This window comes from Zeus faber, assembly GCF_960531495.2.
Source record: "Zeus faber genome assembly, chromosome: 13".
NCBI lineage: Eukaryota > Metazoa > Chordata > Actinopteri > Zeiformes > Zeidae > Zeus > Zeus faber.
Window position 1 is genome coordinate 31656084 of NC_137198.1, and position 25698 is coordinate 31681781.

Below are 25698 nucleotides of genomic sequence, written 5' to 3' on the forward strand. Positions count from 1 at the left end.
ACTTGTGCTGCCGTGTGATACAAACAGCCGATAGTACAAGGCAGAGAAACAACCATGTGACACGATCAGCCAATCATACAGCAGGAGCGGCGTTGCTTCCTCTGCTCTCTCCCCAGCCGCAGCACTCTCCGGCTGGGCAGTGCGCAGAGGGGATGAGGCCCCCCGGAGTTGATATGGCGGGTCTTTCTCAAACACCAATTTGAACTCACCCTCCTCCCATCATGAGCCCGGCATGGTCCCCATCCCCGCAAAAGGAGAGCGATTAAAGAAAGAAATCATGATTTTCAGTGACTTCCGGTCCGACACAGTCAGAGACAGTCCCTCGGTTCCTTCCAAATGTCCCCCTATATAATCACAGACCATAGATTCGGGAACCTCGGATTACAGAACCTCAGAAAACTGTAATAGGTTCCTTAAATGACTAAACTCGACCCCGTGTATTGCTGCCTGCAGCTATATTTATTATTATTATTATTATTATTATTGCTTACGCTTGGCCGTCTATTATATTTTATGTCAGCATTTCCACCGTGCACAACCTTACCGTGCACAATACTTTTGCAGTGTGCAGAGGGTAGAATTTTCAAGTATATTATTATTATTTGTATTATTATTATTTAAATTATTATAAAAAATGTTTTATAATTGGGGTGAAAACCCTGAAAATTTGGTAGTGAATGACATTTTAGTGTTTTACAGATATCTATTGGGACTCGGGACACACAGATCTGTCCTGACACATACCAGATATCACAAAACCCAGACAAAATAACCAGGCCGTCTGTTCACCATAGTTAAAAGTCTCATGTACATCGTAGTCAGGCACAAACCAAGTACATTTAACAATGGCCAATTGCATTTCTAAAATAATATGTAGCCTATACCCAGAACAAAATTGATTTGGGGGGCAACAAAATGGAGTGTCGAACTTATTTTCACATCATTATACGGCAGCATACTTCTTGCACAAACTTTGCCGGCAGGCTGCTAACTGAACGAATTAACAGCAGGAATGAGTCATTCGCAAACGTAAGACTCACAGGCAATTGTTTGCGAATCGCTGAACGAATCAGTGAACGAATCAGTGAACAAGTTTTTTTCGTGAACTGATTGAAAAGATTTGTGTCCCTGAAAGGAATCAAAATGCCTACCACTAATAGATCTGCATTCGGGAAAAGTGTGAGTAGTTAAGGCTGACTTGTCTTAACTTGTTTTACCTCTGATTCACAAAGGGACATACTCGTTCCATAAGAGAGTTGTTTGAAGATTTCTGTTGAAGAAAATAACGAATCTTGGTAAATCAAGCTTTTGACGTAGTATATTAGAGTTGATGCCACAATAAAAAAACAAAAACTGTCATGTCTGAGCTGTCTCATTAAACTTGCTGGCCATGCAGTCCATGCGAAGTAAAAGACTGGTGAAGCTCTCCAGACTCATATTTCCAGCAGAGGATTCAGCATATCATCACTCACTGTTATCCCTAAGCAGCAAACAAAGCCCATATTTAGATTGGATCGTCAACTAATCATTTTCTGATTTACTCCAGTTAGAATTCACAATTTCACTGTAATAAGTACTATTTTACATTATATTGGACTATTTCACAACAGTTAGCTACTTTTTTATGCAGGTTGTAGTTACCATTATACTCAAGCTGTTGTATTGTGTTTCATTTATATTAATAGATACTGTGCATAACAGCTAATATTTTAGTTGTAACTTGTTTTTATTTTCATTGTTTATACTGGCAAATGGTCTACAACCTTAGGCTTCAAGGGTTTGTACGTGTTCCAGTTCACTGAAACTATTGGAAGTGCTCCAAGTTTTCCTTCAAGGGAGTGAATTTACGAAAACAAAGCACCCCGCCCCCAACCTCTCACAAATGCCATACCTTTTACATATAATGCCTAATAACTTAATTTGGACAACTGGCTGATCCGCAAAAATCCCCCAAAAATTGCGCCTCAATTTCTTTATAAAAGCAACATAGTTCCTATCCGGTGTTAAATGACGCCTGTTTACAAGGAAATGCTTGAGAAATATCATGCTATTAAAACGGTTAGTACACCAGAATATCAAACAAAAAACCCAAACATAAGTCCAGGGGAGTATTTCAATATATTATTGTTATATTCCTAAAATATGAGGTATTATTATTTAATATGAAGAGAAAAGCTGGTGGCTATTGCCTCAGTCTACTTTACCATGTACACCATTACCTGATGCCATGATTGCGTTCCTGAGTTCAGTCAGCGACAAAGTTCCAATGTGGAAGACGTCAGTACGGAAGAAGATTTCCTGCTTGGAGAGAAGACTGATAAGGGACTCAGAGGTGAAGTGTGCAAAGCGAGCAAAAACCATTAGCAGTTTTGAAAAATTGTGTATTATTTGTATGTTTCTTTTTAGTGAATATCGTTATTCTTGTCAAGTCCAACTATCAACAAGCTATTCCACATCTTTCCCAAACTAGTCTTTCACTAACCTTGTAGCTGGTGACTTTATTCCACAAACGATAGAATTCGCTGCTGTTCAGTTTGCCAGTAATTGATGTCTTTAAAATCATATGTTAAGGTGCTTTAAGATCCACTATGGCTTTGCTTCATAGGCAATACATCTGATTTGATTTGGTTTGCAAATTTGATTTTCAGTTGATTGTGTGGTAGATAAGGTGCAGGTCTATGTGTGGTCTAATACTGGACTATCACAGGCTGAGTAAAGCTCCAATTGCTCTGTGAAAATGTGAATACTTATTTTAATCACTGTTGTGATTTGAATTGATCCCCATAAACAAATTAACAATGTATAGCTACTGTGCGCACAAAAAGGAACTTCAAAATCATCAGAATGTTTTCACAAAGCAAATTCTTTGACCAGATTATCTTTCCTTTTGCGATGCCAATGCATACTTCCATATAGAGCATCTTTCACCTAAGCTAGCTCTTTCAAATTGATTATGTCTACTTTGGTTTCAACCCAATCTGAAAATTCAGACCACAGTACAGCCCAATCGTCCTGAACATGATAAGTCTTAAAATGGCTCATGAACAGAGAGGAAATAGATTTTGGTCAATTAACTTATACTGTTTGTGGGATGTGAATACTGCTTGTGGAATATTTTGACTACATCAACAAACCTACGAAGCTTGTGTTTTTAATCAATATGTGTCACAAATAACGATCACAAATTTCTAGTGCAATAGGATACATCCATCAGAGCCACCATGCTGCGACACGCATCGAGGCTGAAGCCTCCGTCCCTCTGGTCCCCTGAATGAAATTAAGATCTTGACATCAATACACACCTTTATCCAGGTTGTATCCGTGTGCGATTTGGAATAAGGTAGGGCACATTTTAATACAAAAAAGGATTAATTGAGGCTTTGATAACTCAAAGCATTTTACATTCTCACACATTGCATACCTGGGAGGATGTTCTCAATAAGCATCCTCTGGAGATGCTCAGCGTTTACCTCCTCGTACTTAAACATGAACAAGGAATGTGACTTTGGTTAGTTTGCGGTGACATGTGTCACGTCAAGGCAGAGAATGTTTCCTTATGATATTCTTAAAGCCATCCCAAATTTAAGCCATGAACACGTACACTCTGTCTTGTCATGACAAGACATGACTGTCAATGTCAAATAGTTGAAAAATACTACTACTACTACTACTACGCTAATGGTCATTAGCGTAGTAGCATCAGGACTTTGACTGTGACACACCTGGTCAGAGTATTGCCGGAACAAGCGTTTCTTCTTTTTGTCATTGTGATTATTCTCCGGTATCATGGGCTGGGAAATTAAAGGGAAAAAAAATGTAAGCTTTTATTTCATTAATCTTGCTCACCTTTTTAACTTCCACTGGACTGTGGGTGTGGTCTCACTGCGGGGGGGGGGGTCAGTGCAATCTTTGTAAGTGAGGTATCTGAATTTAGATTCAACTGGAAACATGTGAACTAAACTAAAGTAAAAACTTCTCGTCATATACGGTATGATCTCATATTCTCATAGGCCACAACAACAAAGATGATTCTTAAAATAAGGAAAGTGGTCTTTCTGAAGGATTTGCTGGATTTTCCCAAAACTAGCTTAATAATCTTAAGTCGCACACAGGCCAGACAATTTACAGAAAATAAGAAAAAAAATGTTTACAAATGTTCCTGACTTGGTAAGAGTGCATTTTTTTCAGTGTACTAAAAAGCAGCGTGCTCTATACTTTTTCCTCCAATAATACAGCACTAAACAGTACTATAGAGCTTACTGGACATGGGTCTCAGACTTGGAGAGGATTGTCAGTAGAAAATAAGTCGTTTCATTTGGCTTGAAGGTGGACGGCACAATCAGGTATTCGCCAGGCTTCAGCTCAAAGAACTCTGTGACCTCACGCGCATTCATGTTCTGTTTGGTTTGGGCCACTGGTAGATACATACTAAAAAAGGTGGCAGGCAACTTCCCCTTCTGTGATTTAAACTGGAGTAAAAGGGTGAATGTTTAAAAACAGTCAGAACAAAACAACAGATTACATTTAACTGTAGCTGTGTAATAAAATATTGGTTAATGATTAGGATTGTAATATTGTAGGTAAAATTATTACTTACGTCTTCAGTCACATTGGAGGAAATGGGGAAAAAAAACTTTTTTTTACTTTTGAAAATAAGAGGTCAGTTTAATTCATTGTGGCAGACAAAAGGGGCGTGGTCAAGCACGGACGACACACAGTTCCCTTTCCCGCAGCCGTCAAGCTGCCTCGAGTCAGACCAATCAGTGCCGATTCGATGCAGGGAGATTTTTAATGTTTGTCTTGCAGAGGGGGTCGGCACACAGCCTCGTCAGCAGCCCAGTAGCGGAATGCCATTCCTCCTGCGCCCGAGATGATAATGATGATCATCATCATCATCATTAGTATTATTATCATCCTCATCATTATTATAATATTCATCATTATCATTTGTGATTAACACTTGTGGCCAGCGTAACTAATTGTTCAATATGACAATTAAAACTCCCGCCATGTTGGCCTAGTAAATCTTACCTGTGGGCACAGACTCACACATACATGCTTCATAAAAGGCCATTGATTAGCAGTTTTAAATGTGTTGCAGCGTGTGTGAATTATTATGTTACGTTGTGCTTAGTTGCTATGCTCAAATTTGTGTTCATCAAGTTACAGGTGCAATTAGCCACCTACCTGGTAAACTCTGTTCTGCAGTAAACAATTACTGCAGAACAGGTTTCTAAAGTTGAGGGGGGATAATAATGGTAATTTAATGGGTTCTTGTTAAGCTCTTGCTGGGGCACGAAACCTCATCAAGTTCATACCTGTCACACCAGTCACTTTTCCACTCTCCTAGGCCCCAAGGGTTCCACAAGCGCACTAGTTGGACTGATTTCTGTCCGCTGATCACCTGGAAATTTGCCAAAATGTAATGTTCACAGACAAAAATGATGCCTCCTGCTATCTGGAATCACACGTTGTGCTCTACACTCGAATTCCTTTCCGCAGAGAGCAGTGCAGAAGTTGAACTTTGATTTAGTTTGGTCATGGACCCAAACACAAGGGTAATGTTAAAATATGCAGAAAATTAATTCATTATTGCACAGTCCCATAAATATTTAACAATAATTTTTCAAATACAGTTCCCATAATTACAATGTATTGAAAATACATTCCAGCATTGTATTGGGAATACCATTTCAGGCCATTGAAACACCATTCTGAAATATTTTTTACAAACATTACTGTATATTATATATTGTACAATTCAAAACTACTGCAATAAACAAAGACGTTTACTTGTGTGACACCAGTGACGGTGTAGGCATATCCTTGCACCAGTCCATTGGGTGTGACAACGTTGGCAGATGTTTCCTAAAGAAAACACATAGGCCTTCCTTTCATCCGTGATTTAGGGTTAGATTAGTCAAGCCTTTTTACTGAAGCTTAAAGTTAAAGATGAAGGTCACATATTTTACATTATTCAATATACATATTTCATTGAGTTGATCTTGCATAATTCACAAATGAGAATACTCTTATCCATTGTGTCATTGGTGCTAAATATTTAAAATGAAATTACCCCCTGTGGTGTGCCACACCCAATCAGTGATTTGGACTGGCCAGCACGGTACATGATGTCCCACAGGTTGTGAGGGGCATCCAGCAACTGAACGCACATGTGTACACCTCCTGTGAAGTCAACCTTGGCTTCTGTTGGGGTTCCTGCATTCATGTCGGCATAGAAACCACATACCCTATAATAATTATGGGTTATTATTATTGGAATTTATTTTGATATTTAGAATTAAAAAACATATTCACCCTTAATTCTAATTACGATTTGTACAATATGTAACTGCTCATTTCACATACTTGGCATAGGCTTCTTATTTACTATCTATCTATCTTATTTACCCCAGGTCTCAGCCATATAACCCTCGCCAGGTCAGCTAGGCTTAAAAGTCCTTGTCCAATCGAGTTTGTGTCTGGTGGAAACATCTCATCAATGTATCTCACTCTTGCGAACAGTGCAATACTGCTTCATCTGCTGGAAATCTTGATTAAGGAACTTCTCTGGATTTGCAAGGCTCCCACGGCCATCTTGCTTGTGTCGTTTGTTTAAGATGCTCAGACACACGCCAGGAGTGGAGTGTGATGTCTGTTGAAAAAGTCAGCGGCAGCTCGAGATTTTACAAGTGCATGATTCAGCAAGTTCATGGAATGTGAGCTGCAACACAGCATTGATGGTCTTCATGTTTCACAAAGGGATTTTTCAGTCTCATTTTCACATCTCTTTTATTTGGTATATTGTGGATAGAACACCCTCTTGAAACTGACATGTATTTGATAGGGGTAGTCCAGTTTGGTCAAGCTGAATGTCTGAGACCATAAGAGTGCGAGGTCAGAGTCAGACCTGAGGTCTAAGTGTGTACTGATGAGAGGCGTGCCTGTGACCTGTTTTAAAGTAAAGAAAAAAACCCCAATATATATATATATACACACACACACACACACACACACACACACACACACACACACACACATACACACATACACACACACATATACAGTATATACACTGTATATCTATATCAAGTCATAACTTCAAATGAATAAAAGTTGACTGATACTGTATTTTTTGTCGTAAAGAGAAAAAAAGACATCCGCTTGACTTTGAAGAAGTGACTTTAAAGTCTCACGACTATATTTTCCCACACACACATTTAAGCTTTTAAGAGTGAATGGTGCTAGAGTAAAGTGTTGAGAGTAAGACAGACTTAGTTATATACACTTTAGTATAATAATAGTAGTTTATTTCTTCCTGCCATAATGGAGAAGCTATTATGGCAGGAAGAAACAACATTACATTATTTTACTAGTCAAAAATATACCTGTATGGTTATTTAAAGCCCATAAAAAGAGCCTGATGAATATGTTGATACACCTACAGACCATATCAATACAATCAAAGTATGACAGCTGAAAGCAGTTTTTAGTACAAACAACAAAGAGATGCACAGATATCCCTTTTCACCGCAAATACCGATTCAGAAACTGTCTGAAGCAAAGTAACATAATATAAATATAACATATATATATATATATATATATATATATATATATATATATATATAATATTTGACATACAGACAATGTTTCAAGTCCTTTACATTTGCATGTCTCCCTTGGCAACAGAGTTTTTGCATTCGGCTTGACTTTAGCTTTCATGCCAATACGCAACTGGTTTTGGAAAGCACCCACAATGGAAAGGTTACTGCAAAACGAATCATGTTCGAGTCAGATAGGGAGCAGAACAGATGGGTGTGTATGTACATGACCAGGCACGTGTAATTGAATGTGTTATGAAATATCATGTTCATGTCTGTGTATACAAAGGTATTCACGAAAACAATTCCTTTAGAGAGGCTGAGATCTTGGGGCACATGTACTTCACCTCACTATTAAAGATCAAAATTATCCTCATAGACCAACAAATGTCATGGGTTTAAAAGAAACAACTTTAAAGACTTAAACACTTATATTTTCAAACTAACCCAAGCCAACCAAACTAATTCCATTCATAGAGGCCAAATTTCAGAGTCTGTCACATACAAATTATTGTCTCTCAAAGATTATGAAAGCGTATATCAAACATGGACAAACTACATCAATAAAAGAGGAGCGGTGGTTGCAGGTCAAATCTGACCGACTCAGTGAGGGTAACAGGACAGTGATGAATGCCACAAAGGTACCCAATCAAAAATGACCACACTAACAAAAAGCTTGAATGTATGCAGCGTAACCAATAATAAACTGCTTGTCTCCGAGGCCAGAGTACAAAATATATTGCCTGGTAAGGATTTAAGACTTAAATGTTGTGTGGTTAATATTTTTTGGTGGCAATTAGGTCATGTCCCAGTTTTATTGTAGGCTAAAACATTATGCAAACTTCCATTCTCTTAAGGCACACCATATAGCCATATGGTGTGCCATATAGGGGGTGACCATCCTCGACTCCTTGCTAGAATATGCAACACAGCTGGAATGAAACATTTCTACACAGACCCTGTCTGGCTTGCTGTGACAAGTCATAAATGGGAATTTTCTTTGCAAATTATATGTACTGAGCATTTTAATCTTTTTATTATTTTGCTTTCACTGATATGTTATAATGGGAGAAAGCCACTCAAGGCCTTGGGTATGTATGGCCATTCTATTTGTGCTCATGATAAACAACGCCACAGCCTTGGGTTTGGCAGCGGCCTTTTATTGCACGTTGCAATAAAAAAAATACAAAAAACACTTTGGCGTACAAGGTCATTTCATCTAACATAAATTCACCAAAAAATAACACAGGTTGTGATCCTATAGATTTACATTGTAACAGGTTATATTAATCAGAGACTGCAATATTAAAATCATTACCAGAAAACACTTTGCCTTGTATAATGAGAATACTGTTTTTACAATAGAAATCTAATATACAACATAACTGGCAATAAGGAATTTAAAAAATAAAATAAAAACGGTTTTGGACATAAGGTCCTTTTTTCTGTTGCTTCTGCACCAAAATTTCTGATAAAAATGTCTGACATTTTAGCTGTCTTGCACCATACTAGTTTTATGTTTGCAAAATATTTTGCTATGACATGGATTTATTAACGTTTACAACTACAACACAAAATAAAATCATGAAGGAAACAATACATATATATTTACAAAACTGCTGTTAATGTTAAGGTTGTACTATGAAATGTATTTGATCAATAAATGGAGTGGCGCTAAAGAATTACATACCAGTTCCAAGTCTGCATAGTAAAGGGACCAGAACTGGAAATCTAATAATAAATAGTAATATAAATAATCATATAAAACTTGACACTGTCCTTGTGTTGCCAGTGTAGTTTCTTAATGAATTTGATGCGTTGATGAAGAAGGAGTGACCACTGACGCTGACTTGAGTAAAATAATAGATTTATTACAAAAGAACAGCATCAGACCAGACTTTGCCTAGGAAGTCCAGGAGAGAACCAAGCCGGATGGATTCTCTGTCGAACGAGACACGGGCAGTTTCTTTTATGCTTGCCAAAAGACAATGTTGGTCATCTGGTTCCCCTACATAGGTCCCAGGTCACATTCCACCTCCCTTATCACCAGGACTCCTGGCACCGTCTCTTAGTAATTATCTTATACGATGGGGCTGTCTTGGGACGCCACACATTCCAAGACACGTCATATTTCGCCCCTTCAAGACTACACAAAGTCTCGACGGAGATAAGAGTCATTGAACTTACGACGTTAATTGGCTGAATAAAAATCACCTACTAACAAACAAAATGATTATATTATACCCTTCTGAACATGCTTAGTCGTAGCAATACAATAAATTTGTGGAGTGTAAGAGCGAAAAACCCATCTGGCAGCTTCCTTTCTTAGTTCTTTCAACAAACAATCAAGACAGGAAAATTCTCTCACGGTCCCTCTGCCCTAGGCAACCACTTATTGCACTCCAAATCAATTAACCGCAAAAGAAGAAGGGTTTAGACAACTGTAAAGGATGTTACATATTAATGCATACATTTGGAACCTCAGAAATAAATCTAAAATTTTGTCCAAAGTCAGGCTAATCGACCCATTGGACCCTCCAATGAACCTTTCCCTGCCTATCATCAATGTCCCTCAAAACCCCGCAAAAGAATAAAACACCTGAGGTCCCAATATATCCATTTCACCCTGTTACAGAAAACTTCAAAGAAAACAATACTAAATCAAAGTAATATGTCTCGCTAAAAATATCTAGTGTAGAGTACAGAATTGTCATCAATAATACAGGTGACATTGTAATAAACAAACTCCAATATTATAAAAACCTGCATAACACATATATATGTATTGAACTGTTGCTGTTTAACACCATCAGCTTCAAAGCTATTTCACTCGACACTCCTGATCATGATGCCCTCATTCAGGGTCCGTCGTCCATTTTCATCCTCCATTTTTAAATATCTATGTTTGAGTGTTTAAGTCCATTAGGCTGTTAGGATCTCTGGACACAGCCAATCTCATACTGGTCCTGAAAAAAAAAAAATCACCAGCCAGTATCTTGCACACACATCAAATACAGTATAATAATTTCACTTTTGCATTACGCTTTAACATTATTCCAATATATGATTAACAGTTTCCTTTTCCCCCCTTTGACCATGCATTTTCTCATTTAAAAATAGACTTGAGTCTATGACGGAATCAGATATTCAGAATGGATATTTCTCTACTAGTGATAGGTCCTCACTACACACCTCTACCCAATTCAGACCTGTATGCTGACAGATTTTAATAATGCGATTTTTCAGCACACCAATTTTTGCGGAATTAATTTTACTGTTTTATCCACAAACTCTTTCCCATTATCTAAGGATATCCGATCTGGAAGTCACCACCTGCTAATTACCTCACGACACAAGAATTTGGCTTGGCAACTGACTGAGCATCTTTATGCTTGGTTGGACATGCTTCAGTCCCCTGTGAAAATCTAGTCACGTCCACTAACATGTATCTTTTACCTCCTACTGGTCTTATCATGTCAACAAAATCCACGACCAACTCACGCATGGGACCTGTCGGAGTTGGAATGTGACCGGGTGGGCTCATCACACCCCTCCGAACATTGTTTTTAAGACAGATTGTACGTCTGCCTATGACATAATCAATTTGCTCAAGCAAGTACGGTGCCCAAAAACCATACTCTTGTGATATTTCTTCTTACCTCCCCCTTTGCAACATGGGCTTACCCATGTGCTTCCTGAATCATCAGACCTAGTAGGTTGGGGTGCTACCATTAGTCCTTCAAAATTTCTCCACAGACCAGTCGACTCTTGTGTGGCCCCTCGGTCCAACCATAATTGTTTATCTATGGCTGACCAGCTTCTTGCATCGAGATCACATCTCTGAGCATGATTTTGTCTTCCAAGTCCACTTCATGGGTGACCAGAAGAACCTTGGCTGCTTTGTTTGCTCCTATAACTGCTTTAGCAGCCTCATCCGCGGCTTTGTTACCTTGAGTAACCCTTGACATGTCCATTTTGTGTGCTGCACACTTAGCTACAGCTGTTTCCTTTGGCTTCATCGTTGCATGTAGCAATTTCATTATGTGAGCATTATGCTTCTGTGTCCATGGGTTATTGTTTGACCAATAAGCTAATTTTTCTTGACAATACTGTAGCTTCTTCCATCCTTTCTCCTATATGCTTCTGCTCAATTCCTTCAGCCACCATTAAAGTCATATGTGGCACACTTTTCTCAATGTCACACTCTTTATCAAGATAATCATCAGTGTTTATCTTCATAGCTGCTCCTTTACTTCCTCATTCCACCACCAACAATCCTCTTCTTTTGGGTTCTCCCCTTAGGGGGCCCCGCAGTGCATTATCTACATACAATTACTTCTGTTCTGCTCATCTGTACACCTTCTATTTGGCCTTCTTATCCTTATTCTTCTTATCCACCAACTGCATTTAGTTGAGTTTTCTGAGAGTCTCCTGGTCCTGATCCTTCTGGTCATGTTCCTTTTTCTGATAAAGCTCCACTTGATGTGCTATGTGATCCGTATAAACACCTTTGGTCATGCTTCCAAGACCAACCACTTCTGCCAATTTACTCCTCACTTAAAGAGGCAGCCCCTTCTGTAGTTTGGCTCGGAGAATTGATTTCTCCATTTGATTCAAATCTGGATAATTTCCTGTGATATTTCTCCACACTTGATGAACCCTTGACACACAAGCTCTTGGGTTTTCTTGTGGGCCCAATGACTCAACAAAGATCTTGTCCGGGTGTACGTTTGTTGGAAATGCATCTCTCAATGCTCTCCACATGCGACCTCTGCTTGCAGCAAACAATTCTGGGTCATACACTGCAGTTGCCACATATCTTTTAAGGCCTGCCGCCTGCAGGATCTCCTCCATCGCTGGGACTCCAATAAGGCTAGCCAGAAGTCTCTTAATATCTCCCATGGCAGGCTGTGTTCCCACCAAAACCTCTTCCAGCTTTGTGATCCATGGATGTGCTCCATCTTGAAGAATGGGTCAATTTTCAAGTATGTTAGACACAGGCTTGTATTCTAAATTTGTTCCTCGAATTATCACTGGACACATTTTGTTGGGTCTCTTTCCTTTTCTTAACCGTAGTCCATAACTCAAAATGTTTGGCTTTTGAGGCTTCTTCTTCTGTAATTTCTTCTCCGTTTTTTGCAATTTGTGTAATTGTTTTTCCAGTATTTGTTGAACTTCTGGACAGGTAGTGTCATTTATGTCCTCGAGGCATCTGTCTATACTCCTCTCAATCTCTCTTAAAACCATGCGTCTGTCATCTCCTACCCCTGTACTCGCTGCTAATGGTTGAAAACAGGAAGGACCTTCTTTCTCTGATTCTTCATCACTTTCAGCCTGTTCACTCTCATCCGTGTTGTCTGTTCCCGGAGCCATTTTCCTCACTGGCTCATCTCCTTTTTTCTCCGCTTTAGCCAACATCCGTCTGACAGCAGGGTCATATCCTCCAATAGCTTCGTCCGAATCACTCATACTCTCTTTTCCTATTTCTAGGCTTCTGACTTGTTGTCTGCTTCCCAAACGGTTCCTTCTCTTGGTACTGTTGGAGCTTGGATACATCTTTATGGTTGTTGTAGCCTTGCCCGTCTCTATTATTTGCTCATCCTCATCTTTGAAGAGATAGTCGCCCTCCGTTGTTATCACTGGGAGCTGGGAATAAACACAAGTGAACTTCAACTCCTTCTCATAAGGCGGGGGCTTCTTTACAGATGCTGTATTTTAGAAGGGTGCGGTAATCTTCTCAATAAATTTTTCTGCTTCTTTTTCATTTTTCTTTATTTCTTGTCTACTTTGTTCTCTTTTTTCCTTTGCAGCTTCGAACCATGTCTGTCCCTCATTTACGAACAGCTGCAGAATGCCATGTCCCGTTTGTCTTTTCTCTGTGCATCTCTTTCCTCTTTTTCCTTTCTTTTGATTTACTTTATATGTGGACACAAGCACCTGCATTGTTTTAATCACATCCGGGTTAAGAGTTCCTCCAGCTGGCCATGGTTGTTCAATGTCAGGCCACCACTTGCTCCATTTTCCTGATATTTTTGCAATATCTTTAATAAGGGGATTATTCTTTCGCACTACATCAAAAGGAGTGATTACTTTTGTAATTTTTGTATCCATTTATTTTATTTTAAATTGAATTGATTTATTTAAAAGATATTTATAAAGCACCGTGTAATCACACTCAACAAAAAACAATTGAATTTTCCAACCCCAAAGGAGACCAATAGCTTCCCACTTATGAAATCAACTTCACTTGTTCATGATCTGATACATCTGATCATACTCATTTATCTTCAATTATCAAAATGTGCATCAATGTTTACTCTCAAAACAGCCTCAATCAAGGTAAACCATACTCAGATAATGAAACCAATATTTACAGCACTCACCCGTATTTAACCCGTATTTTGCCAAGTCTCTTTACTAACTAATTGCAAACGCAATATAAGAAAAATAACTACTGTAATCTTCGGATTCAGAATTCTTATGCGCTGTCATCCGCAAGCTTCCGATGTCTGTGAAGAACTGCCAGATGTCTTGTCATCTGCCCCTTGGATGATCCAATTCAGACTCATTCCATCTTCTCTGTCTTTCCCCCAGCTCTCACTCAGCAAAGTAAAAGAGAGAAAGAAAGAACTCTAAATTCTTATACATACTATAATAGAACTCAATGAGACATACTACATTATCAGCTTTTTTATTTCTCGCGCATTTGAAATAAAGCAATGTTTACTTTTATTCATACGATGCATTTAAATCTAAAGAGTATATTAGTCAATCTAATATCACCTCTAATTAATTATTTTTATTCTATTTTCCTATTTAATTTAATTTTATTTCTATTTATTTCATTTTATTTTAATATTAATTAATTAATTTATTTTCTTCTATCATATTTCTTCTCCGCCCCTCTTGGCAGGGGGAGTCGACGAAGTTCCACTCTGTATGAAGCACCACCGCTTGCTCCACCTCTTAAATTTAGTCACACCTTCCAGTTTGCACTGGTCGTCAGCGAACGAACATCCTGTTTTAGCTCCCCGTCGGAACAGCCCAGCCTAATGCAGCCACGCATAGAGTCATAAATCAAAGCTGGTTCCTTTCACTCAGCAGCCGAAACACCAAACCTCTTCTCTTGCATCAAAAAAACCAACTTTTCCTTCTATTTCACCAAGACTATCTGCTCCTTTAACCAACAGAACTCACAGCAAGCACTGTCACACACTCCAAGCACAAAGAGAAAAAACTCACACACCAACCAAACAATCCACAAATCCTACCCATAATTCAGAGCAGGAGATTCTCTTTTCTTTTCTGAATGGGTACATGCATGTGTAGGCAGACTATTTCTGGTGATTTTAGTCCTTCTCTCAAGAAGGCTCATTTTGTTATCAAATATATAAAGTCCTGTGAAGGTCCATATCCTTTATCAACTGTATAAAACGTCCTTTAAAGAAAAAGGCTCATATATATTTATCAAACATCCTTTAAGAAAGGCTCATAATCTTTATTATCAGCTTTACAAAGTCCATAAACAGGCTCATATATATTTATCACTAAAGGGGCAAGAAATGTTTCTTTTTATGTATTATTTAACTGCTCACCACATATGTATACCTATTTAATAACCCATGTATTCTATATATAATTTATACATATACACAAACAATACACAAATCTTTTCACACCTCTATAGCCGCGGCACAGTCACACACACACACACACACACACAAACACACAGGCACACTCACACCCCAAAAGGAAAAAGACATGTCTGGCCAGCAGCACATCAGATTCTCCAAAAACTTCAACAGCGCTTAACTTTATACTTTAACGTCAACTCATGTATACTTTACTAATTTCATCAAGATTTTCACTTTTGCCAGTCTTTTAAATTTTCACTTTGGCTAAACTTTTCACAAATTGTCCTTTTAATCAGATTCTTTCAGCATGCACTCATTCTCTTAGGCTGGTTTGGCCCTGCTTTTCCCCATTTTTTCTCAAACTTTATTTTTCATCTTTTAAGCCTAAACTTGTAACTCTTTTGCTTTATTTTTGATCTTTTTCATCTTACTTTAGGCTTTTAACTTTTATCTCTTTTTCACTTTTCATCTTTTTTCATCTTCATTCATATAATTTTATTTTGAGTCAATTCCCCTGGCCAGAGTTATTTCTTCTTTGTTTTTCCTACCTAGATTTGACTATATTATATTTTTATTCGACCAACTTTCACACAGCATTTAATGTACACATGTCTTACTTTTTAAGGAGATCCGGGCTCTGTCTCCATTAATCTTGCATGGTTATTTAAATAGCTTTTGGCTACTAGTTCTGCCATTCTACAATTACTTTTTACTTCTACTTTTTCCACATCTTTTAAGCCTTTATCTTTTACTTTTAACTTTTATCTTTTTATCTTTTATTTCTCTCGTCTCTATTCTCTCTTTCAACTTAATTCTCTCTTTCTTCATTTATTGTTCTCTTATGCCCTTTATTTACGTCTTTTACAACTTAATAAACCCCAATTTAGACGGAAACTCACTTCACACATCAACACATCATCTCCATCCCCGCACAATTTGCTCTTGTCTGTGCAGTCTGTCCGCCCAAAATACTACCGCCTCAAGAACCACACACAGCTCAATTTTGTGAGGTAACACTCACCTCGAGAGTGGTAATTTGCTGGAGCAGGCAGCATCGGCAGCTGAGGCCCGGCAAATCTTAGTTCGTAACGCCACTTTGAAGAAGAAGAAGAACAATCTTTAATCGTCACACAGCACACCACACTACAACATATGCACGCACACGCACATGCTTTGATTTATTACAAAAGAACAGCATCAGACCAGACTTTGCCTAGGAAGTCCAGGAGAGAACCAAGCCGGATGGATTCTCTGTCGGATGAGACACGGGCAGTTTCTTTTATGTTTGCCCAAAGACAATGTTGATCATCTGGTTCCCCTACATAGGTCCCAGGTCACATTCCACCTCCCTTATCACCAGGACTCCTGGCACCGTCTCTTAGTAATTATCTTATACGATGGGGCTGTCTTGGGACGCCACACATTCCAAGACACCTCACCAGGAAATAAAAATGTTGGTGATTTGGTGACGCGATTTTTCCGAGTCGTGGTGACACGCAGAATTACGACCAAAAGTCGATACACTTGTTGCGTGTTGTCCTTTATACTAAAAATTAGAACGTGGCTGTCAACCTGTAGTCCAGAGAGTCCTGTCTGCCTTTTCAAGTATAGAAAGGTGTCAAAAATCCTAAAAGTAATTAGGGGGCCCAATAAAGCCTATTGGAGCGTTTACTACTAGTTTGAACATGGGTGCAAAGTTTCATGAGCTTTTGTGCATCCTAAAGGCCTCAATCATGTGTTGTGGAATGAAAAATGGTACACAAACTCCGAAATGGCTGACTTCCTGTTGGGCGAGAAAATAAAAAAAAACAATAGTATATTCTTAAAGATGAAAGCAAAGAACCCTCTGAAATTCGCTAATGTCAAAGGAACTTTATCACAAACCTTCACTGCATTTTGGGGAGATATGGAGCCCACTGGCCATGCCCAAGCCAAATCACTGCAGAACCATTCCATTTTAGCATTCCAGAGTTTTCTCGAGAGTTTTCTAGCATTCCAAGCCCATCAAAAATACAATCTAAGATTTGGAAAAATTATGATTATTAGACGCCTGGCCACCCCCATGGCGTTCAACAAAAACTCAATCTCTTGACAACTTTTTATCGTTAAGGTCTTTTACAAACACTGACCAAGTTTGACGTGGATCTGATTAACCTCCAAAGAGCAGTTTGCGAAAGTATGGAGCCTTTCAAAGGCCAAACATGGGATTTTGACGGCTTGCTACGCCCACGCCATTCTAAGAAAACCAAAACTTTCAACAACCTTTAATCGTTAGGGTGTTTTATATATGCTGGGCATGTTTGAGCTGAATCTGGTTAACCCCCTACCCCCCTTTGTTAAGGGGGGTAGGGCGTAAATTTTGTTAGTATCTGAGCAACTATATCCCGACAAAGACCTGCTATGAATTAAGGTACGCTATGGAGCCCACTGACCACGCCCAGTCCATTTGCCGGATATACTCCCAATGTTCACGGGTTCTGATGTGAGCGCCAAGTTTCATGAGTTTGAGTATACCAAGGGCGTCAAAAATGGGTTCAAAGGCTAAAAGTAAGCAGGGGGCGCTTTACCAGTTTACCAGTATTTACCAATTTGAATATGGATGCAAAGTTTTGTGAAATTTTGTGCGTCCTAAAGGCCTCAAACATGTGTTCGTAAAAGGAAAAATGCCGCATAAACTCCAAAATGGCTGACTTCCTGCTGGGAAAACGATTTTCCTGTTGGAAAATTTTTGAAAATATTTTTTTAATTTAAAATATACAGTAAATTTTGGGCGCCGTGGCACAGGTGGTAGCGCGGGTCATTCACTAATCAGAGGGTTCCTGGTTCAATCCCAGATTCTCCCCAGCAGCATGCCAAGGTGTCCTTGAGCAAGACACTGTTCCCCTAACTTCTGTCATTGAGCAGGTGTGTGCCTTGCATGGTTGCTGCCACTATTGCTCTATGAATGTACGAGTGAATGTAAGGCACATATTCAAAAGTTTTTTGAGTGATCACAAGATTGGAAAAGCACTGCATGAGACACAGTCCATAACACAAGCTCCATTTAAAAACTTTAAGATTAGAGCAATGATCCCTCTGAATTTCATGAACATCAAAGTATTTTGTCAAAAATGGCCCTTTGTTTATGGAGCCCGCTTAATAATAATAATCTTTAGAAAAACAGTAGGTTCCTCGCACTCTCAGTACCAGCGACCCAGGGCTCTAATAATAAAATAACTACAATGTATTGCATTTTCTGAAGAAAATGCTTGTGAGAGCTGGAAGCTGTTAGCTGCTGTTGCTGCTGCCAGCTGCTACCACAACAGCAAATTTTAAAATCTTTTAAGTGCTATCTCCAGGTGAAATTGTATCAAATGCTTGAATCATTAAGCATCCCATCTGTACAACGTTGCTGAATTTGGTCACCATGGAATATTACATTTAAGATATATGGCAGTAAATGAGTGTTGGTGGTGTTTTACTAATGGCCAGAAGGTGGGGCTATTGTTGCCATGCTTCAATATGTCGTGCACTCTCATGGAGAACACATGAACAAAGTTTCATTTTATAAAAGACAGAATTGTAGAAATAGCATATATTGTAATATACTATTATATTAAATATTATATTGTTACTGTTGCACCCACTGTGGGTAGAATTGTATGAAATGTTACATACCTGGGCAAGGTGACTGTTTATACAACATTTCCAAATTTGGTTGCAACCCAATTTAGGACTGAAGAGTTGTGGCCTGATAAGTGTATCAGGCCACGACTCCAAAAGTTTTGTAAGCAATTCCAGACCAACAGTAAGGGATATCAAAAAACAAACTCATAAGTCTTTTTGGGATCATCTTAGTATGTGTGAGAAAAAAATTCTAAATATGTATATATATATACCATAACTATAACATACTACATATAACTATACTACTCTAACTATACCATTACAGATTGAACTAATTCTCGAAAGCAAAACTATATGTGTGTATACTACAGTATACAATACATTAATTTCTTTATGTACATTACTATCATTCATATTGTGGGTAATTATGAAATACAGTTTCATTGATCAGTCAGAGCCAAAATTAAAACATGTATAAAGACACTGGGGAGTCTGAAACTAGATACTTGGGGGATGAGAAATAACAAAGGAGGGACCGCCCGCAAAAGGGGGTGTGTCGTTTGTAACAAAGGGAGGAAATTTTTTTTACCGGACTCCTGGGTGAAATGTCTGCTGGATAAGACACGCAGCTTAAGATTCTCTACGTCGACGTATACGTTTTTATTTTTTTTTGGTAGATTCTCAAACCGTCCAATAAACTCTCCGTAGCAAAGTTCATCGCATCATTCCGGGTTTGGAAATTTTGAACACGACATATGGTATGTACCAAATTTGGTGAAGATGACAAAATATTTGCCAAAAGAGACAAGAAATGTGTAAAGCACAAAATCCTAAATGGCGGAGAATTTTAAAAGCCGCAAATGGCTGTGGCCTATATCAGTTGAATACGCATCATCCAAGGAACACACTTTGCAAATTTTGTTTTGCTACACCTTACGATTCATGATTTAATAGCCCAACATAAAACACATAATAACTGACCATATGGTGGCGCTGTTGGTACCATGTTTTATTTATTTCTTTTTTATTTATTTCTTTTATTTTATTTTTTTAATCTGTGCTGTCAGCATGCTGGGCATACAACACAGAGTATTTGTTTGCCATTGAATCTAGGACAGAGTTAGTCTGCAAGTGGAGTTCAAGTTCTCAACCTGCAATGCAACTCTTTATTCATTCTTAAATCATCAAGAACTGCTGCAATAACTCTTGTCCTGTGGATGACCTGTAGAATGACAAGAGCACAGTTTTTGGTTATAGAGAACCACCACCAACCCCCCTCTTTGGAGAACTATTTATCATGTTTGGGTCTATAAACAACTAATCACTACTCCAGGAGGGGGAGAATCAGCACAGGTGAGACAAATAAACATAGAAACAAACAACATTTACACAAAAACAAACACTGGATGACAACATATATTTAAAAACAGTTAATTAGATCCAGGAAAACTGGAACTACAACTGGTCACGTGGCCTCTTCCTGTCATAGTTTTGGCAGCAAATGAGGGAGGAAAGGAGAAGAATGCAACCAGGAGGGTGCTGGGTTGGACTCAAGGCAGGTCTGGTGGTGTGTGCGTGTGTGATGGGACCGCCTGTACGTGTTTGTGTGTGTTTGTCTGTGTGTGTGTAAGATGTCCATCGGTGAGTGTACATGACTTATCCCCATTGGTACTGGTGTAGAAGGTAGGTATTATGTTGCGGCGCCTTCAAGCAGCGGAAAGGGCCCCGAAGTCCCCCGTACTTCGCAGCCTTGTAGACACCCTACGGCTGCAGGAAAGCCCCGAGTACCCTGCCCTGCGGCCACAGAAGACCAGGCCCCCAGAGAAGCCAGAGGGCTGTGGAGCAACCCCCACGACAGTCCCGAGGAGCACTACCCAGTCCTAGGGAGCACAAGGAGACCCGCACCCCAGGGGTGCACACACACAACCAACCTCCAGGTGCAGGCACAAGACACAGCCGAGGCAAAGAAACCCGGGCCGTGGGCGCAAGGCACGGACCGCAGGCCCAGATCCCGGCCACACGGCGACAGACAGACACCAGGCCGAGCCGGCATGATTCCCATGCCCACCCACGCCCCGCACAGGGGGGAGGCCTGCCCCATCGCAGCCAACCAGACGCCCCACCCGGCATGAGCGCCAAGTGCCCATACACGTAGCAGCATGTGCTCAGCGCGGGGCACCTTGATGTTAGGACCCCCTCCCCCGGACCCGACCGTGCCCTAGCATGCCCACCTCCTGTACCTCGTGGCAGCCAACCTACAGCGATCAACCACATGCGCAGAGCGGTCCGGCATGGGCCTCCGCCATGCCGGGCAGCTCCGCGCCCCCATCAGGCCCCTGGTCAGCCCCCAGCCGCTGAGCATGAAGATCACAGAACAGAGGGCGGCAGACGGCACCCCCACCCACAGCCTGACCCCCCAGCGACGAACACCCCAGACACCGAGAGCACCAGAGGACAGGCACTGCGGCTGCCCCCCACCGAAGGAGACCACATGGTGAGCCCGCGCCCAGCACAACCAGCCAGGTTAAGGACCCTGGTTGACAGGACCAGACGGAATGCCTAACCAGTCCTGGCATGAGGGGCCATACCCCCCCACGGGACGCAGAAGGACACACAAGTCACCACGTCCACGGGGTGGGCGACCCCAGCGGTGCGCCGACCCGGAAGGGTTGATAGCTACTTGGTGATGTTGGTCCAGAATGCTAGGATAGGTGGGCAAAGCCAGAAGGCATGAAAGTAGTCAGCCTACTTCCAAGACCAGTTCTGTGTTACAGCACAGGCCAGTAGAACTGCCTGGCAGCACCTCGAGATAGGCATAATGGTGAGCTGCACCATCTCTCCAATGGCGTTTACCATGGCAATGGAGCTTATTATTCAAGCATCCCGATGGGTGGTTGGAGGGGAACGGTTGAAGAGCGGGCTGCATCTTCCTCCAATCAAACGCATGCACCAAACGCATGCTGGATCAACTCCAGGGAAACATCAAATGGGCACTAATGGAGATTTAACCCAGCAAATCCTGCAGTATCTCCATTATCAAAGGCCAGCTTGCCAATGAGAGGTTCCATTTCAACAACGAGCCAAACAGTTCTGGAGAAGCCTATCAAAAGCCTTGGCCGCTGGTATAGTGCAGAACTCAAAGACTCGAAGCAGGTGGAACAACTCAGGCAGGATAAAATCAGTGGCCTCAATCAGATCAACACCACTGCTCTCCCCGGGAAGCTGAAGCTGTGGTGCTTTCAGTTTGGGCTGCTGCCCCATCTCATGTGGCCAATTTCCATCTATGAGGTCACTCTATCCCATGCCAATTGGCTAGAGAGGCTAGTAAATGCACAAGTGAGGAAGTGGCTTGGACTGCCGAGATGCCTTACCAGCATTGGCCTGTATGGCAGCGGGACCCTCTCCCTGCCAATCTCAAGCCTGGTGGAGGAGTACAAATGTGCCAAATCAAGGCTGGAGATGACTCTCACAGAATCCCAGGATCCATTTGTCAGAGGTGCTGCTCCAACCCTAGCAACGGGGAGGACATGGAAGCCATCGGCAGCAGTTGCGGTGGCAAAGACGGCCCTCAGGCACCGGGATGTAGTGGGGCATGTCCAACATGCCTTGGCTTGGCAACAACAACACCCACATGGAAAAAGGCTACTCCAACCGAACGGCGGAACATGGTTGTGGAGGAGGTGCGCAACCAGGAGGAAGCAGCCAGGTGTGCCAAGGCAGTCTCTCAAGCCCAGCAAGGCCGCTGGATGAAGTTGGATGGCGTGGAGAGGAGGAAAATTACATGGCGCGAGATGTGGGGCATGGAGTTGAATAGGCCAAGTTTCATCGTCAGAGCCACTTATGATGTCCTGCCCTCCCAAAACAACCTACATCTCTGGTATGGAGAGGACCCAGCGTGTCTCCAGTGTGCAGCCCCAGCAACCCTCAAACACATCTTGGTGGGTTGCAAGACCAGCTTAATGCAAGGAAGATACACCTGGCGCCACAACCGAGGGCTGAAATGCTTGGCTCCTGTAATCGAGAACAAGAGGGTAACCACCAATGCCATGCCTCTAAATGCCCAGAGTACCTTCCCACGGAGAACAACCTTCATGCGGTAAGGGGAGAAACGGCAAACCAAGCCATCACTCCCAGACTCTGGCCCACTGAACACAGCCCGGGATTGGGAAATGCGGGTAGACCTCAGCCAGAGGCTCACCTTCCCACCCGAAATTGCAGTTACCAACCTGCGCCCAGATCTTGTCCTCTGGTCCAAGTCCTGCCAGTGAGTCTTTATCGTTGAGCTGATTGTCCCATGGGAGGAGGCCATCGATGAGGCATTCGAACGGAAGAGGCTGCGGTATGCCAACTTAGCAGCAGAGGCAGAGGGGCGGGGCTGGAACATGAAGGTGTGGCCAGGGGAGTTGGGCTGCAGAGGTTTTGTAGCCAATTCCACCACAAGGCTCTTGAAGGAGGTAGGGATCAGAGGGCAGGCCCAAAGGAGGGCAATCAAAGAACTTGCCACTGCAGCCCAGCGGAGTAGTCACTGGCTGTGGCTGAAACAGAGGGACACAACATGGGCTGCCAAATAATCATGTTGGTGCCACCGTGCGACACACTCAAGTCTGATCAACCTGTGGTGGGCCAACCTCGGCAGAGGGTGTCTTGTGATAAATGGCCGAAAACACCCAATGAAGCCGGAGCATACAACTGAAGATGTGTTGCATTCGTGGCACCACGTGATCTGTGCAAAAAACTCACCCCACCCAAGATGACCATTCCCAATCCTCTCAATTGTTGTGCTGAAAATTTAGGGATTTTAACAACTAGCCCTATGAAGAATCAGTAAGGAATGGAAGATGAGATAATGATAACTCCTGACATTCTGTTTGTTCAATGTTTCGGCCTCCATGGGCCAATTGTTGCTCTGGTTGTAACCATTTAGTTATAAATTGAAGATGGTTTGCTAGATACTAGTATCTAAAGTTTGGGGATGCTAGGTCTCCACAGTCTTTGTATTTCTGTAGTGTTGCTAGTTTTATTTTCAGTTTCTTGAATTTCCAATAAAATTTATTAACTATTGAGTCTAGGGTATTAAACCAATGTACTGTTGGTTGCACCAGTGTAATTGAAAATATATATATATTTTTTGGAATTATATTCATTTTCACTGCTGCTATCCTACCAATTAGTGAGATTGGTCGGTTGTTCCATCAAGTGAGGTCTTCTTCAATGGATTTGAGCAATGGAATGAAGTTAACGGTAAACAAATCTGACAGATTGGTGGAGATATCAATACCAAGGTATCTAATATTGCCCGTTGTGATGGTTAAGGGAAGTTTCTGGGTTTCAGCATTGCATTCCCCCCCACTGAGTTGTAAGACCTTGATTTTAGTCCAATTTATTGAATAGTCTAAGCTGAGAATTTAGATATAAGATTGAACACCTCAGGTAGGGATAATATTGCAGCAGTGCATTGCACTGTGGCACGGTGGCGCAGTGCATTGCACTGCTGCCTCACAGCAAGAAGGTCCTGGGTTCGATTCCCGCCTGGGGCGCTGTTGGCACCGTGCTCCGGCGGGTTGTCTCCCAAAATAGGAGCCTTTCTGTGTGGAGTTTGCATGTTCTCCCCGTGCTCAAATGGGGTTTCCTCCACGTCAGTAAGGACCCCCACTAAAAACATGCACCCATCATCGTCTGACCAGCGATGGACATTTATCATCTGGTCCCGGGCGCGTCCACGTATGCTGCCCACTGCTCCTGGCTGTGCCCCTGGAGGAAGAACAAGCCAAGGATGGGTCAAAAGCAGAGAATCCATTTCACCGGCCACCATCAAAGCATGTGCATGTGTGTGTGTGTGCAAGCATGTGTTGTAGTGTGGTGTGTTGCGTGATAAATAAAGACTGTTTCTTCTTTCTTCTTCTTCTATTGGGTTCCGTATGTACAACAGGATATCGTCTGCATACAAAGTGATTTTGCGAACAGTTTCCTGTTTGTATGCCTACAATATAACTGTCTTGATGGATGGCCACCGCGAGGGGTTCAATAAGGATGGTGAATAGTAAAGGAGAGAGCGGACATCCTTGTCTTGTGCCGTGTTGTAGAATGGCTTTGAACTGTAACCATTGGTGATGACAGAAGCAGATGGAGAGTTGTAGAGGATTCCGATCCATTGAATGAGTGACTCTCCAAAGCCAGATTTGTTGAGTTATGAGAGATATGTCCAGTTAACTCTGTCAAATGCTTTTTCGGCATCTGAAGAGTCAATAATAGTCTTTAAGTTGTTCCACTGAGATATGCTGATCAGACTAAATTAACAACGCATATTGCTTGATGAGGGTCTGCCTTTGATAAAGCCGGTTTGGTCTGGGTGAATTATAAATGGAAATACTTTTTCAATTCTGTTGGTTAGTGTTTTACTAATAATCTTAAGGTCCCAATTAATAAGGCTTATGGGTCTATAACTGGAGGTGAGGGTTGGGTCCTTATTGGGTTTGAGCAAAACCAAAATGAAAGCTGTATTCATGTGCGGAGGCATGAAGGAGGTTTGATTGGACCTCTGTAACCATTCTGATGAATATGGGGATAATAATGGGGATATAAGTGGCCAGAAGTGTTTATGAAATTCCACTGGGTATTGGCATTGAGAAGAGAGCTTTCCTGAGTTCTTGTAGAGTAAGTGGTCGGTGGTAGCCTGCTCCGTTGATAGTTTAGGAAGGTCAATAATATCAAGGAATGAGTGAATGTTTGATATAATAGATTCATTATCCGAGTGATACAGGTTATTATAAAAGTCTCTAAATATGTTATTGATGTCTTGTGGGGAGTATGTTATCCTACCCTGTGGATCTTTGATGGCTGTATTACGTTTTTTT

The 25698-nt window shown here is 41.2% G+C and overlaps 1 protein-coding gene across 1 annotated transcript; it reads right to left on the reverse strand.

The window, feature by feature from the left end:
- Positions 1–1356: 1356 nt before the first annotated feature.
- On the reverse strand, positions 1357–21700 carry LOC307238943 (calpain-14-like; the record flags this gene model as incomplete). Its single annotated transcript, XM_080012099.1, is given in 14 exon segments — positions 1357–1454; positions 2220–2298; positions 2483–2551; positions 3206–3267; positions 3422–3479; positions 4266–4469; positions 5188–5233; positions 5319–5404; positions 5794–5868; positions 6077–6247; positions 6412–6516; positions 6518–6655; positions 6835–6876; positions 21617–21700. Coding segments are annotated over 14 exon segments (1317 nt in total).
- Positions 21701–25698: the final 3998 nt, after the last annotated feature.